General features: G+C 43.5%; 1 protein-coding gene across 6 annotated transcripts in view; it reads right to left on the bottom strand.

Moving 5' to 3' along the window:
* The window catches only part of spryd3 (SPRY domain containing 3), an 87,653-nt gene that overhangs the window by 46,089 nt on the left and 23,964 nt on the right, over window positions 1–17,600 (bottom strand). For all 6 annotated transcript variants that reach the window (XM_021565955.3, XM_090202842.1, XM_021565957.3 and 3 more), the window contains 3 exons: window positions 11,082–11,206; window positions 10,643–10,778; window positions 7,739–7,927 (listed from right to left, as the gene is read on the bottom strand). In XM_021565955.3, the coding sequence (XP_021421630.1) occupies window positions 7,739–7,927; window positions 10,643–10,778; window positions 11,082–11,206 (450 nt within the window). The remainder of the gene's footprint in view (window positions 1–7,738; window positions 7,928–10,642; window positions 10,779–11,081; window positions 11,207–17,600) is intronic.

Below are 17,600 nucleotides of genomic sequence, written 5' to 3' on the forward strand. Positions count from 1 at the left end.
AGGTATGCCATCCGTTATATAAAATACGGAACGGTTACGTATTTCACTGAAAGAATAAACATTTTGTTTTCGAAATTATTGTTTCCGGATTCGACCATATTAATGACCTAAGGCTCGAATTTATGTGTGTTATTATGTTATAATTAAGTCTATGATTTGATAAAGCAGTCTGACTGAGCGATGGTAGGCACCAGCAGGCTCGTAAACATTCATTCAAACAGCATTTTCGTGCATTTTGCCAGCAGCACTTCACAATGCATCAAGCATTGCGCTGTTTATGACTTCAAGACTATCAACTCCCGAGATGAGGCTGGTGTAACCGATGTGAAATGGCTAGCTAGTTAGCGAGGTTCGCGCTAATAACGTTTCAAACATCACTCGCTCTGAGACTTGGAGTAGTTGTTCCTCTTGCTCTGCATGGGTAACGCTGCTTCTAGGGTGGCTGTTGTCGATGTGTTCCTGGTTCGAGCTCAGGGAGGAGCGAGGAGAGGGACGGAAGCTATACTGTTACACTGGCAATACTAAAGTACCTATAAGAACATCCAATAGTCAAAGGTATATGAAATACAAATCGTATAGAGAGAAATAGTCCTCTAATTCCTATAATAACTACAACCTAAAACATCTTACCTTAATCGGTATCGGCGTTGAAAAATCATAAATCGGTCGACCTCTAATACATACGTAGGTAGGTATGTACACACACACAGTTGAAGTCGGAAGTTTACATACACTTAGGTTGGAGTCATTAAAACTCATTATTCAACCACTCGACAAATTTCTTGATAAACAAACTATATTTTTGGCAAGTTGGTTAGGACATCTACTTTGTGCATGACACAAGTAATTCTTCCAACAATTGTTTACACAGATTATTTCACTTATAATTCACTATCACAATTCCAGTGGGTCATACATTTACATACACTAAGTTGATTGCGCCTTTAAACAGCTTGGAAAATTCCAGAAATTTATGTCATGGATTTAGAAGTCTCTGATAGGCTAATTGACATAATTTGAGTCAATTGGAGGTGTACCTGTGAATGCATTTCAAGGCCTACCTTCAAACTCAGTGCCTCAGTTTCCCATGACATCATGGGAAAAGCAAAAGAAATCAGTCAAAACTTCTGGGGAAAAAATGTAGACATCCAAATCTGGTTCATCCTTTGGATCAATTTCCAAACGCCTGAAGGTACCACGTGCATCTGTACAAACAATAGTACGCAACTATAAACACCATGGGAGCACGCAGCCGTCATACAACGCAGGAAGGAGACACGTTCTGTCTCCTAGAGACGAACGTACTTTGGTGCGAAAATTGCAAATCAATCCCAGAACAACAGCAAAGGGCCTTGTGAAGATGCTGGAGGAAACAGGTACAAAAGTATCTATATCCACAGTAAAACGAGTCCTATATCGACATAACCTGAAAGGCCGCTCAGCAAGGAAGACGCCACTGCTCCAAAACCGCCATAAAAAGGCAAAACTAAATTTTGCAACTGCACATGGGGACAAAGATCCTACTTTTTGTAGAAATGTCCTCTGGTCTGATGAAACAAAAATAGCTGTTTGGCCATAATGTCCATCGTTATGTATGGAGGATAAAGGGGGAGGCTTGCAAGCCGAAGAACACAACCCCAACCGTGAAGCACGGGGGTGGCAGCATCATGTTGTGGGGGTGCTTTGCTGCACTTCACAAAATAGATGGCATCATGAGGTAGGAAAATCATGTGGATATATTGAAGCAACATCTCAAGACATCAGTCAGGAAGTTAAAGCTTAGTCGCAAAAGGGTCTTCCAAATAGAAAATGACCCCAAGCATACTTCCAAAGTTGTGGCAAAATGGCTTAAGGACAACAAAGTCAAGGTATTGGAGTGGCCATCACAGAGCCCTGACCTCAATTCTATAGAAAATTTGTGAGCAGAACTGAAAAAGCACGTGGGCCAAAATTCACCCAACTTATTGTGGGAAGTTTGTGGAAGGCTACCCAATTTAAAAGCAATGATACCAAATACTAATTGAGTGTATGTAAACTTCTGACCCACTGGGAATGTGATGAAAGAAATAAAAGCTGAAATAAATCATCCTCTCTACTATTATTCTGACATTTCACATTCTTAAAATAAAGTGGTGATCCTAACTGACCTAAGACAGGGGATTTTTACTAGGATTAAATGTCAGGAATTGTGAAAACTGAGTTTAAATGTATTTTGCTAAGGTGTATGTAATCTTCCGACTTCAACTGTACACACACACACACACACACACACACACACAGCATCGGAAAATAAGTTGGGGAGAATGGGACCACCCTATAATATAATATATGTATGATAACTTTTCTATTACATTGATTCTATGAGTTTGACTCAGTTTATCTCAAGAACATAAACTGTAACAGCAATGTACATTTGAAAATGGAGGACATAGCCTATGTTATTATAGAGATGAAAACTTGTGGTGGATGGGATTAGGGTTTTGCTCGACAGGCCTGATGCTGACAGTTGGTAAACAGCTGGGATCTGATACCCACTTATCTAAACAGGAGCGCCCGTCCCGCCAACTGCAATGTAAACAGTGTTCAAAGACAAGGACTCCATGGAAGGCAAGTCAGTGCCATCACCATTGTACTACTCTGCATTCTGTGGCTTTGCACTTCTCAATTCAAGCCCCATAAAAATCACATCATTGGGAAATTGAAAAAATATGGAACAACCCAGACTCTGCCTAGAGGTGGTCATCCGACCAAACTGAGCAATCGGGCAAGAAAGACCGTGGTTAGGGAGGTGATTGAGAACCCACTGACCACTCTGACAGAACTACAGAGTTTCTTGGCTGAGATGGGAGAACCTGCCAGAAGGACAAAGGTCTCTACAGAACTTCACAAATCTGGGCTTTATGGGAGAGTGGCCAGACAGAGGCCTCTCCTGAGAAAGAGGCACGACACCACGCCTGGAGTTTGCAAAAAGGCATGTGAAAGACTGAGTATAAGGCAAAAGATTGTGGTCTGATCAGACAAAAACGTAACTCTTCGGCCTAAATGCAAAGAGCAATGTCTGGAGAAAACCAGGCATAGCTCATCATCAATTAACACTGTCCCTACCATGAAGCATGGTTGTGGCAACAACTTTTCAGCAGCAGGGAATGAGAGACTGGTAAGGATAGAGGGAACAATGAATTGTGCCACATACAGGCATGTCCTTGATGAGAACCTGCTTCAGAGTGCAAACAACCTTAGACTAGGGTGAAGATTTACGTTCCAACAGGACAATGACCCCAAGCATACAGCCAAAGCAATGCTGGAAATGGCTTCAGAACAAGAATGTTAAAGTCGTTGAGCGGCCCAGCCAAAGCCCAGAGTTGAATCCCATTGAAAATCTGTGGAATGACTTGAAGATTGATGCTCACTGCTGCTCCCCATCTAACTTAGCAAAGCTTGAGAAAATTCCCAAATCCAGAAGTGCAAAGCTGATACAGACATACCCTAGACAACTCAAAGCTGATACAGACATACCCTAGACAACTCAAAGCTGATACAGACATACCCTAGACAACTCACAAAGCTGATACAGACATACCCTAGACAACTCAAAGCTGATACAGACATACCCTAGACAACTCAAAGCTGATACAGACATACCCTAGACAACTCACAAAGCTGATACAGACATACCCTAGACAACTCACAAAGCTGATACAGACATACCCTAGACAACTCAAAGCTGATACAGACATACCCTAGACAACTCAAAGCTGATACAGACATACCCTAGACAACTCACAGCTGATACAGACATACCCTAGACAACTCAAAGCTGTAATCACCACCAAAGGTGCTTCTACAAAGTATTGACTCAGGGGTGTAAATACTTACGTAAATTACACATCTGTACTTCATTTGTAAAACATTTGCAAAAATGTCTAAAAACATGTTTTCACTTTTTCATGATGGGGTATTGTGTATAGATTGGTGAGAAAAAAAATGTTTTAATCCATTTTGAATTCAGGCTGTAACAACAAAATATGGAATAAGTCAAGGAGTATGAATACATTCTGAAGGCATCATAATTCCTTGTCCCTTTTCTACCATCTGTTAGGACGGTTATCATTCAGAATCAGAACAGTTTTTATAGTTTTGAATAACACATAGAAGTATTCCATTCTGTGGGAAAGTTTACAAATGGTGATAATGACAAAGTAAACAATGCCAGGAAAGAATACGGTACAATAACGTAGGCCTCAGTGGTATAAAATGATAAGACGCCCATCCGCGATACAAACTGTATAGCTATGTCATCGGAAACTTTCACTGGAAAGCTCCGTTGCATAGCTACAGTACATACGAAAGAGGGATAATATTTGCATTGCTTCTAATTACTATACATCAGATTAATACTCTCAATCAACGGAGGGACTAACATGACATGTGGGGGAGGGAAAAAGCCACACACACACACACACACACGTCTGACGCACGCACACACGCTGTTTAGAAAACTATGAGACTAGCCAGGTGTTTTTTACGGAACAATTGTTAACACATCATGAGAGAGAGGTTTGCTTCTCACCAAAAGAGATACAAATTTGAAGTATTGGTTTTCATTTGCTGATTGTTGAAACTAAAAACCCACAGAGATCCACCCAGGGCTATTAAAGTGCAACTATCGCCCTGATATTCCAAGTAGGTTATTTAGAGAGCCAGGCAAGCTCTGTCAAGTGCAGCTCAAAGTATTTGAAATTAAACAAATATTAGTTGAACCCTGGTCTGTTCCGATTCAGAAACAACTGTTGTACTAGTCTTCGTGTGAAGAGGATGGTTGTAATGTCATGTTAAAAGACCTAAGAGACCAGTCTCAGATCTACACCCGAAAAGACCTTGAGCTTGTCAAAACTCGCCCTTATCGGTTTCCAGCATCAACAGAACCACCATCAACACCCTCTCCTCATGTTGATGAGGGTTACTTTACTCACTTGCTCCTAAAGTAAGACACAAAAAAAAGAACTAAACAAAATGGTCGCCTGCAGGACACACACAAACACAGCTGAACACCCCAGCTGTGAAAACCTCCGACCACATGAGACGGAGTAAAAGATTCCTTGGAGTCCCGCTACTCCCCTTATTGAATTTTTACAACCTGGTGAGCTGCCAGGCCTTGGCTCGTACCATCCCGTTCCGTGCCACTGCCAAGCATTGGTCCAGGAAAGCAGAGCTCAGAAATAGTTTGTCTTAACCCGCAGACCCTCTTTTATGACCTCAGTCTACCCTTACCACTTACAGATGATGGTCTCTCTCAGTTGTCTCAACTGGAGGTGTCACGACCTGTGGATAAACAAATCTGTCACGTCAACCCGTGTGCGCGCGCACGCCCGCATGCCTCTAGTATCAACATATATAACCTGGATTCTTTGAATCTCTCCGTATTAGAGATGAGGGGGGTCTGATCTACGTACCCACAACACAGACATAATCCAGGATGTTACCGCTTTTCTTAACTTTCCTAAACACTGCTGGGAAATTAACAGAAACAGCAGCCAAATCCATCCTGACACCCACTACTGGCTGTCGCAATCAACAGCACCTTGGCACACAAATGCAAGTGGGAAGGTGCCAGCTAACAACATCACTAATTGACACAGTTTTACTGTTTGCCAAGGTCTTGTGGAGTCAAGAAGCTAGTTCAGGGAGGGGGAGTCATAATTGGGGCAAAACCTCTTCAAATCACCATTCCTGCAACCACTTCCAGTAACAGCCACCAGATACCTACATGTCTAAAACAATTGTCAATCGTCTGGAAAAAAGGCTTGATGGCCAAAACCTGTCCATTGTGCCTGCTGATAATAAAACTATATAAAACCTAATACTTCATTTGCGAGTGCTGTTTGTCTTTTTCATACAGTGCCTTGCGAAAGTATTCGGCCCCCTTGAACTTTGCGACCTTTTGCCACATTTCAGGCTTCAAACATAAAGATATAAAACTGTATTTTTTTGTGAAGAATCAACAACAAGTGGGACACAATCATGAAGTGGAATATGGATATTTCAAACTTTTTTAACAAATCAAAAACTGAAAAATTGGGCGTGCAAAATTATTCAGCCCCTTTACTTTCAGTGCAGCAAACTCTCTCCAGAAGTTCAGTGAGGATCTCTGAATGATCCAATGTTGACCTAAATGACTAATGATGATAAATACAATCCACCTGTGTGTAATCAAGTCTCCGTATAAATGCACCTGCACTGTGATAGTCTCAGAGGTCCGTTAAAAGCGCAGAGAGCATCATGAAGAACAAGGAACACACCAGGCAGGTCCGAGATACTGTTGTGAAGAAGTTTAAAGCCGGATTTGGATACAAAAATATTTCCCAAGCTTTAAACATCCCAAGAAGCACTGTGCAAGCGATAATATTGAAATGGAAGGAGTATCAGACCACTGCAAATCTACCAAGACCTGGCCGTCCCTCTAAACTTTCAGCTCATACAAGGAGAAGACTGATCAGAGATGCAGCCAAGAGGCCCATGATCACTCTGGATGAACTGCAGAGATCTACAGCTGAGGTGGGAGACTCTGTCCATAGGACAACAATCAGTCGTATATTGCACAAATCTGGCCTTTATGGAAGAGTGGCAAGAAGAAAGCCATTTCTTAAAGATATCCATAAAAAGTGTCGTTTAAAGTTTGCCGCAAGCCACCTGGGAGACACACCAAACGTGGAAGAAGGTGCTCTGGTCAGATGAAACCAAAATTGAACTTTTTGGCAACAATGCAAAACGTTATGTTTGGCGTAAAAGCAACACAGCTGAACACACCATCCCCACTGTCAAACATGGTGGTGGCAGCATCATGGTTTGGGCCTTCTTTTCTTCAGCAGGGACAGGGAAGATGGTTAAAATTGATGGGAAGATGGATGGAGCCAAATACAGGACCATTCTGGAAGAAAACCTGATGGAGTCTGCAAAAGACCTGAGACTGGGACGGAGATTTTTCTTCCAACAAGACAATGATCCAAAACATAAAGCAAAATCTACAATGGAATGGTTCAAAAATAAACATATCCAGGTGTTAGAATGGCCAAGTCAAAGTCCAGACCTGAATCCAATCGAGAATCTGTGGAAAGAACTGAAAACTGCTGTTCACAAATGCTCTCCATCCAGCCTCACTGAGCTTGAGCTGTTTTGCAAGGAGGAATGGGAAAAAATGTGAGTCTCTCGATGTGCAAAACTGATAGAGACATACCCCAAGCAACTTACAGCTGTAATCGCAGCAAAAGGTGGCGCTACAAAGTATTAACTTAAGGGGGCTGAATAATTTTGCACGCCCAATTTTTCAGGTTTTGATTTGTTAAAAAAGTTAGAAATATCCAATAAATGTCGTTCCACTTCATGATTGTGTCCCACTTGTTGATTCTTCACAAAAAAATACAGTTTTATATCTTTATGTTTGAAGCCTGAAATGTGGCAAAAGGTCACAAAGTTCAAGGGGGCCGAATACTTTCGCAAGGCACTGTACATGTCAGTCATCTGTTGGCCATGCATGTTCCTCCAAAACTGGCCACTCAGTAGCTTGTGCCCTTGTGGACTGTTGGTTGTGTTACGTTGAAGTGGTTACAGAAAGACAAGGGCAGTAATGCAGGTGTGTGTGCGCGCATGCGTACGTGTGCGTGTGAGAGAGCGCAGTCATTCCAGCAGCATAAAAAGGAAGTGGCAGAATGGGAGGACGCTGTTCTGTATTACTCCTTACCGTGCCAGTGACCCTGATGTCATAGAGACGTCCCCAGTCGTCCTCGTGGCTGTCCACCATCATGATGCTGTCGGCCTCCTCCATGTCCCACTCTGCCTGGAGGTCCAGCCTCACTTCCTCTCCCAGAGAGTGCATCCCGATTGCTGGGAACAGGCCCTCCGCCGCTGCAGGGAACACCAACGAGCCCACCTGGAACAAAACACACGGAGGTCGGGCGCATGAGCGTACACAGACGCGCGCGCACACAGACGTAGACACACACAGGATGTCTTAGCTCTTATTCTCAAGGATGTTAGGCTTAAGGTTGGAACAGAAGCACTAGGTTCTAGAACACTAGCTAACTGTAAAGGACCTTTCTTCATATTACCTCACTGAGTTGTCAAACATTTTAGAATGTTGATTTACGATGGCCTGCAATGCCTGTTTCTCAAGACGTTTTCAGATCAATTCTATTTGACTAATGGTTGTAAACTCTTAGATCTTATTTTTATACTGGTCTCTGCCTGTCCGTCGCGTCCTACAAATGAGATCACATCATTTACCTCTCCCACCTTTCAAACTTTTCCCCACCAGTCAATTTGGCCAATGCTGTATTTTAAATTAAGCAAGCAAGAGCAAGGTTGGTTCTGTCCTCGAATAGGCTAACAGTAAAACAATCTTCAAAATACAGTGAACATACGTACATATCATCCAACCAGAAGCCATTGATGACAGGCAACATCCGCACCGAGCTTAAGGCTAGTCCGGACGCTTAAAAGAAATCCTGCTACGCCATCAGACGAACCATCAAACAGGCAAAGCTTCAATACAGGACTAAGAATTTATCCTACTACACCGGCTCTGACACTCGTCGAATGTGGCAGGGCTTGAAAGCTATTATGGACTACAACAGAAAACCCAGCCACAAGCTGCCCAGTGGTGCGAGCCTAACAGAAGAGCTAAATGCCTTTTATGCTCACTTCGAGGCAAGCAACACTGAAGCATGCATGAGAGCACCAGCTGTTCCGGACGACAGTGTGATCACGCTCTCCATAGCCGATGTGAGCAAAACCTTTAAACAGGTCAACATTCACAAAGACATGGGGCCAGACAGATTACCAGCACTAGTACTCCGTGTATGCACGGACCAACTGGCAAGTGTCTTCACTGACATTTTCAACCTCTCTGGACATACTGACGGGCCACTTTAAGGTGGTAAGGGTAGGTAACAACACAACGCTACGCTGATCCTCAACACTGGGGCCCCTCAGGGATGCGTGCTTAGTCCCCTCCTGTAATCCCTGTTCACCCACAACTGCGTGGCCAAACATGACTCTGAAACCATTATTAAAGTTTGCTGACACACAACAGTGGTAGGCCTTATAACCGACAATGATGAGACAGCGTATAGGGAGGAGGTCAGAGACCTGGCAGTGTGGTACCAGGAAAACAACCTCTCCCTCAATGTGAGCAAGACAAAGGAGCTGATTGTGGACTATAGGAAAAGGAGGGCTGAACAGGCCCCCATTAACATTGACGGGGCTGAAGTAGAGCGGTTAGAGAGTTTCAAGTTCCTTGATGTCCACATCGCCAACAAACTATCATGGTCCAAAAACACCAAGACAGTTGTGAAGACGGCACGACAACTTTTCCCCCTCAGGAGACTGAAAAGACTTGGCATGGGACCTTAGATCCTCAAAAAGTTCTACAGCTGCATCATTGAGACCATCCTGACCGATTGCATCACTGCCTGGTATGGCAACTGCCCGGCATCTGACGTAAGGCGCTACAGAGGGTAGGGCGTACGGCCCAGTGCATCACTGGGGCCAAGCTTTCTGACACGACCTATATACTGTCGCAGCCGGCCGTGACCGGGAGGTTCGTGGGGCGACGCACAATTGGCCTAGCATCGTCCGGGTTAGGGAGGGTTTGGTCGGTAGGGATATCCTTGTCTTATCACGCACTAGCGACTCCTGGCCGGGCGCAGTACACGCTAACCAGGTCGCCAGGTGCATGGTGTTTCCTCCGACACATTGGATGTGTGCTGAGTTAAGAAGCAGTGTGGCTTGGTTGGGTTGTGTTTCGGAGGACGCATGGCTTTCGACCTTCGTCTCTCCCGAGCCCGTACGGGAGTTTGTAGCGATGAGACAAGATAGTAACTACTAACAATTGGATACCACGAAATTGGGGAGAAAAGGGGGTAAAATTCAACAAAAAAAAAGAGAGAAAAAAAGACTAATACTGTTCTCTCTGCCAATTGATCCGAAATAACCTAGAATAAGTTCCTGGACTATTTACATTGACAAGGCCCACCCTACCTTTTGTTTTTACACTGCTGCTAGTTTGTACTATATTTACTTTATTTAGTAAATATCTTCTTAACTCATTCTTGAAATGCATTGTTGGTTAAGGGCTTGTAAGTAAGCATTTCATGGTAAGGTCTGTTGTATTCAGCACGTGACAAATAACATTTTACTTGATGACAGTGAAGATAGATAGGCTAAAGATCATCAACCTATTTAGAAGCTCATTCATAAGCATAATTCGTAGGCTAAATATAAGGCCTAATACTGCAGTGAATTAACCACCCATGTTTGCAAGACAGAACAAATCTCTGCCGGTTTAAAGAGTGTACTCAGAATTCAAACGTGGTGTCAGCATTGACCACCTGCTTCACTAAAATTGATCAACGGTTAATCATTATGTACAGGTAACTGACAAAATAATGAAGAAAATTAGGGATACAAAGTATCAAAATTATTGCCTCTGCCCTTCTTGGGTATTAACAAGGCTTAGCGACATTTGACCTAGCTTGTAAAACACCTTCATTCCCCTTTAAGCAGCGTTTAAGAGCACTGAAGTTAAGCCCCTATTATTTGATGGTCTCTCATTGTGGAACTTGGGCAAAAGCAAGGAGCAACTCACCTCTTTGCCATTTTTGGTGAAAAAGACCGTGGTCAACCCAGCCTCGATGGTATCACAGTATATTCCACAGCCAATCCTGTCACCACGGTTGCATTTGGGCCCAAACTGCTGGCCCACAGGGTTCCCATCGTACAGCCTATACATAAGAAAAAGGATAACAGCGACTCATTGAGCCTTATTCACACTGGACAATGCCGTAGGACATTATCATGCCTGTGGTGTAAATATTTTTGTGGTGGTAAAAAAAATAGACATTGGTCTTAAAAATGGGACTTCCTGCTAAAATAAAGGTGAAATAAATCAATCAAAATAAGGTCCATAGCATCTCTGAAAGTCCCTGCAATTAGCCTACATCCAAAACAATACATCTTAGAGGTCAAACTGAGGAGCTGGTATGACTGAGGCCTACTTGCGGTCATCTGCATGGTGTGAGACTTACTTGCCGTCATCAGCGTGGTAGGCTACAGACTGTGGCAGCCAGCCTGGCTGATGGTCCAGCTTGTAGAACTGTGGCACCAGGCCTACTGCTATTGTCCCTCTCACCCCTGTGTCCATTATGGTCACCTAGGTCAAGAAATAAAGAAAGCGCGCCCTTAGGTAATGTGCTGACTAACGGAAGATAAACGGAACAATTGAAAAATATATTTGCACTCTCATCTCTCCTTGAAGTGGATTTAGGCTATTTGAACATAACACACAGTCCACTGTAACAGTCAGAAACAATGCCTACATGATTCATAACAATTCACCTATGTAAGAAGACACAAGCATGATAAATAATAAGTAGTCTATTCAAGAAAGCAAAGATGTGGCACACACACATTTTCATATGGGAAAGATATTGATGCATGTGTGACCAATGTTCCCTCAAAAATATTTTTGGCATTGAGCAAATTTCTGACTGAACATTTTGTGATGTTTGATGCAAGAAACCATTTGACTAAATAAAAGTCCTTGTTTCCATACCATTATTATAGAAAATCTGACAAATTATGCTACCCTCTGCCTATTGGCCTCATAGCTTATTCAAGCCCGTCTCAAAATACAAGACTGCCCCTTACAGACAAAAAGCTCTTTACCAGACATGAAATGCACACATTTTCTGCTTTTTAGGAAGCAATCACTCCCCCATTGCAGACTAGAAATGATCTATATCTGGACTAATAACTCACTAACAAAGAATGATAAAATGTACACACCTGGCTACATGCAGCTCTTGCTTTGATCTCAAAACAAGCGCATCTACTCACGACCACTCATGCTGTAAACACAGTGCAGGTCAAATTGAATGGCACAGATCCATATGGCAATGGTCTATTTGCATATTGGGATACTGCAGCTCTGATTGGTTATGGCTCACAGATCTGTGTAGAGTTTGGGCCAGAGTCGTGCCTATCAATGCAATAGAATCCTACTCCAATGCACTCTGCCTACAAGAAAATCACTTGCATACTTCTTTTTGTTTCGGTATGTTGCATTGAAAGTGGCTAATATTGTGTTGATTCGATTACAATTCGAACAATAGAGGGAAACTTTGATAGAGTTAACTAAAGGGGAAAACTAGAAAGCTGAGTGAAGTTCAATGTGCTTCTCTGCGGATGCTGATATTTCTTCTGCGCACCAGTCCCGGGGAGCTGCGCACCCACAGCTTAGAGGGAACATTGTATGTGACACATACCCAGGTGTGTACCACAATGCTGGTGTTTCACAATTAGATCGGGGAGGAGTGAGACATTTAGGCCTAACAGAAAATCGAACAGTCAACAGTTACTGTGAGAACTTCACTGAGTCACAACTTTAAATGGAAAACTGCTGTCAGGGGCTGCTATTAAATCATTGACTTTTCAACCCCAGCCTCTCCTCTCTCTCACATACGCACACACCCGGCCTGACTGGCCGACTCCATTCCAGTCTACAGCTGGATGGCCCACCGCCTCCCCAGGCTCCCCACTGCCCTGGGCAACCACCCCTCTCTGCCTTCTCAGCGAGCCAGGCAGGGAGCGAGAGAGATACAGTCACAGCCAGCGGCTGGCAGTAGAGCCAAGCATAAGTAGGTGAAAGGTGATTCAGCCCATACAGGAGAGGGTAGTCCTCCTGCGCCTCTGGCTGCGAACCTGTCCAACACTCACTCTCTCTGAAAACACAGTGGAAGTCTCTCTAGCTCAGTGGAAGTCTTGACCCATTGTTCACCAGTCTTGGGATACCCGGTTCAAATACAGACCCTTCTACCTCCCGAGAGAGAATTTCAGCTGTTATCGTGACTGCTGTATATAATCCACCTCAGAACAAGAAAAACAACAAGTTGGCACTTAAACTGTATGAGGCTATAAACAAGCAGGAAATCTTGTACCCGGAGGCTGCGTTCCTTGTTGCCGGTGATTTTAATTCTGCGTCATTAAGACATGTGTTGTCCAACTTCCATCAACAAGTCCCCTTCACCTAGACAACTGTTACTCTACCCACAAGCAAGCATACAAGGCCCTCGTTTGTATCCGAAGCCCCTAGCAGAAGCTCAGACAGGAAGTACCCATGATGCACAGAGGCTATGCTACAGGACTGATGTGCTAGCACTGACTAGAATAAGTTCCGGGACTACGGCGATAGCGCCAACGAGCTAGCCACCTCAATCACTGGCTCCGCCGCCCACCATATGTGGCAGGGGCTACAGTCAATTACAGATTAAAAAAGGAAGACCCAGCCATGATCTGCCCAACGATGCCTCTGTACCAGAGGACCCCAACGCATTTTACGCTTCGACAAAAAACAACAGTGGGCCATGCATGAGGGCCCCCGCCGACCCAGGGGACTGGGGATTTCACTCTCCGAGGCCGGCGTGAGTAAGGTTTTTAAATCAGGTCAACACCCGTGGGCTGTGTTCTCAGAGCACTCTAAGGCTACCTGCCACAATGACTACCGCCCGGTATCACTTATCTGTAATCATGAAGTGCTTTGAAAGGCTGTTTATAGCACACAACTCAAATCCTCCCAGACACCCTACACCAGGGATCATCAACTAGATTCAGCCAGGGGACAATTTTGTTACTGAGCGGATCGTCAAAGGAGCTGGAACATAATTACAAATCATTTGTAGACTTCAAATTCACTGCAAGAAGCCCCGCGTTAATAGTCAAGAAATCTGCATGCAGAACATCAAAAAACGTGCGCATTAAACTATTTCACCTACGTTTTATATTGAAAATGAACAGTTTTCTTTGCTTCAACAGACTGATCAGGGGCATGCAACTATAGTTTCCATTCAAAGAAAATGCATTAGTGCAACACATTCAGCAGAAAATAGCTTAAATTACATCAGATTACAACAGAAGTGCAATGCTATTTAGCTAGCAGCCACACAAGTAAATAAGCTAAAAGTGAAAAAGCATGTTCTTTTTTTGCAAAGATTATCTATTGCCATCATATTTCTAATGTTTATCATAGAAGGATTGCAGCCAGCAACATTGACTGAGCAACATTGACTGGTACATATACTGTACCTTCGGAATGTATCAGACCCTTTGACTTTTTCCACATTTTGTTAGGTTACAGCCTTATTCTACACACAATACCCCATAATGACAAAGACAAACAGTCTTTTTTATTTTTTATTGTTGCTAAATATCACATACGTAAGTATTCAGACCTTTTACTCAGTACTTTGTTGAAGAACCTTTGGCAGTGATTACAGCCTCAAGTGTTTTTGGGTATGACGCTACAAGCGCGGCCCATTCTTCTCTGTAGATCATCTAAAGCTATGTCAACTTGGATGGGGAGCATAGCTACACAGTTATTTTCAGGTCTCTCCAGAGATGTTCGGGTTCATGGCTGGGCTCTGGCCTGGCCACTCAGGGACTTCTCTTGTAGCCACTCCTGCATTGTCTTGACTGTGTGCTTAGGGTTGTTGTCCTGTTGGAAGGTGAACCTTCACCCCAGTCTGAGGTCCTGACCTCTCTGGAGCAGGTTTTCATCAAGGATTTTGCTGTACTTTGTTCGATTCATCTTTGCATAGATCCTGACTAGTTTCCCATTCCCTGCCGCTGAAAATACATCCCCACAGCATGATGCCGCCACCACCATGCTTCACCGTAGGGATGGTGCCAGGTCTCCTCCAAATGTGACATTTGGCATGCAGCCCAAAGAGTTCAATCTTGGTTTCATCTGACCAGAGAATCTTGTTTCTCATGGTCTGAGAGTCCTTTATGTGCCTTTGGCAAACTCCAAGCGGGCTGTCATGTGCCTTTTACTGAGGAGTGGCTCCCATCTGGCCACACTACCATAAATGCCTAATTGGTGGAGTACTGCATAGTTGGCTGTCCTTCTGGAAGTTTCTCCCAGAGTCCCTCTGTGGAGATGGAGCTCTGTCAGAGTAACCATCGGGTTCTTGGTCACCTCCCTGACCAAGGCCCTTCTCCCCTGATTGCTCAGTTTGGCCAGGCAGCCAGCTCTAAGGAAGAATCTTGGTGGTTCCAAACTTATTTCATTTAAGAATGACGGAGGCATCTGTTCTTGGGGACCTTCAATGCTGCAGAATATTTTGGGTTACCCTTCCCTAGATTTGTGCTTCGATACAATCCTGTCTCGGAGCTCTACGGACAATTACTACGACCTCATGGCTTTGTTTGTGCTCTGACATGCACTGTCAACTGTGGGACCTTATATAGACAGGTGTGTGTCTTTCCAAATCATTCCCAATCAATTGAATTTAGCACAGGTGGACTACAATCAAGTTGTATAAACATCTCAAGGATGATCAATGGAAACAAGATGCAGCAGAGCTCAATTTTGAGTCTCATATCAAAGGGTCTGAATACTTATGTCAAGGTATCTCTGTTATTTTTTATTTAATACATTTGCAAACATATCTAAAAACCTGTTTTGTCTTTTTCATTACGGTATCGTGTGCATTGCTGAGATTTAAAAAAATATATATATATATAATAATAATAATAATAATGTTTTAATCCATTTTAGAATAAGGCTGTAACTTCACAAAATGTGGAAAATGTCAAGGGGTCTGAATACTTTCCGAAGGCAATAAATTAATCTGGCATATTACCGAGAAAAGTATGAGAGAAAAATAGAGTGCCTACAGAAAGTATTCACACGCCTTTTAAACCCCATTTTGTTGTCTTAGAGCCTGAATTTAAAATGGATTAAACTGAAATGTTATGTTACTGACCTACATACAATACCCCTTATTATTTTTAGACATTTTAAAGATGAAAAGCTGAAGTCAAAAAGTATTTCAACCCCTTTGATATGGCAAGCATCAGGAGTAAACATTTGCATAGACTCACTCTGTGTGCAATGATGGTGTTTAAAATGATCTGAATTACTACCTCATCTCTGTACCCCACACATACATGTACAATTATCTGTAAGGTCCCTCAGTCGAGCAGTGCATTTCAAACACAGATTCAACCACAAAGACCTGGGAGATTTTCCAATGCCTCGCATAGAAGGGTACCTACTGGTAAATGGGTAAAAAAATAAAAAGCAGACATTGAATATCCCTTTGAGCATGGTGAAGTTATTAATTACACTTTGGATGGTATATCGATACACCCAGTCACGACAAAGCTCCCGAGTGGCGCAGCTGTCTAAGGCACCGCATCTCAGCCCAAGAGGCGTCACTACAGTCCCTGGCTCAAATACAGGCTGTATCACATTCGGCCGTGATTGGGAGTCCCATAGGGCGGCACACAATAGGCCCAGCGTTGTCCGGGTTTGGCCGGGGTAGGCCGTTGTTGTAAATAAGAATTTGTTCTTGACTTGCCAAGTTAAATAAAGGTTAAATAAATGTAAAAGATACAGGCATCCTTCTTAACTCAGATACCGGAGAGGAACAAAACTGCTCAGGGATTTCACAATGAGGCCAATGGCAACTTTAAAACAGTTAGTGTTTAATGGATAGGAGAAGACCGGATGGATCAACTACTAGTGAAAAGAGGGAAGCCTGTACAGAATAAAAATATTCCAAAACATGCATCCTGTTTTTAACAAGGCACGAAAGTAAAACTGCAAAAAATGTGGCAAGGAAATTAACTATGTCCTGAATACAAAGCATTATGTTTTGGGCAAATCCAACACATCACTGAGTACCACTTCATATTTTCAAGCATTGTGGTGGCTGAATCATATTATGGGTATGCTTGTAATTGGAAAGGATTAGGGAGTTTTGGGGGGGATAAAAAGAAACAGAATAGAGCTAAGTACAGGCAAAATCCTAAAGGAAAACCTGGTTGTCTGCTTTCCATCAGACACTGGGAGATACATTTGCCTAAAACGAAGCCAAATATATCCTTGAGTTGCTTACCAAGACGACGTTGAATGAACTAAGTGGCCTAGTTATTGACTATCGATTGGTGAGAAAACTTTAATACATTTAGAATTTAGGCCACAACAACAAAATGTGGAATAAGTCAAGGGGTATGAATACTTTCTTTTTTATTTTACCTCCTTTTCTCCCCAATTTCGTGGTATCCAATTGTTAGTAGTTACTATCTTGTCTCATCGCTACAACTCCCGTACGGGCTCGGGAGAGACGAAGGTCGAGAGTCATGCGTCCTCCGAAACACAACCCAACCAAGCCGCACTGCTTCTTAACCCGGAAGCCAGCCGCACCAATGTGTCGGAGGAAACACCGTACACCTAGCGACCTGGTCAGCGTGCACTGTGCCCGGCCCGCCACACGAGTCGCTAGTGCGCGATGAGACAAGGATATCCCTACCGGCCAAACCCTCCCTAACCCGGACGACGCTAGGCCTATTGTGCGTCGCCCCATGGACCTCCCAGTCGCGGCCGGCTGCGACAGAGCCTGGGCTCGAACCCAGAGTCTCTGGTGGCACACTGCGATGCAGTGCCTTAGACCATGAATACATTCTGAAGGCACTGCAGCTACACATCAGTCAGAGCCCTGTCCAGTGATCAAAAGCCCTTTGAGAAGTCCAAATTAAGCACA

The sequence above is a fragment of the Oncorhynchus mykiss genome, chromosome 16 (genome assembly GCF_057628025.1).
Source record: "Oncorhynchus mykiss isolate SJ-2025 chromosome 16, ASM5762802v1, whole genome shotgun sequence".
NCBI lineage: Eukaryota > Metazoa > Chordata > Actinopteri > Salmoniformes > Salmonidae > Oncorhynchus > Oncorhynchus mykiss.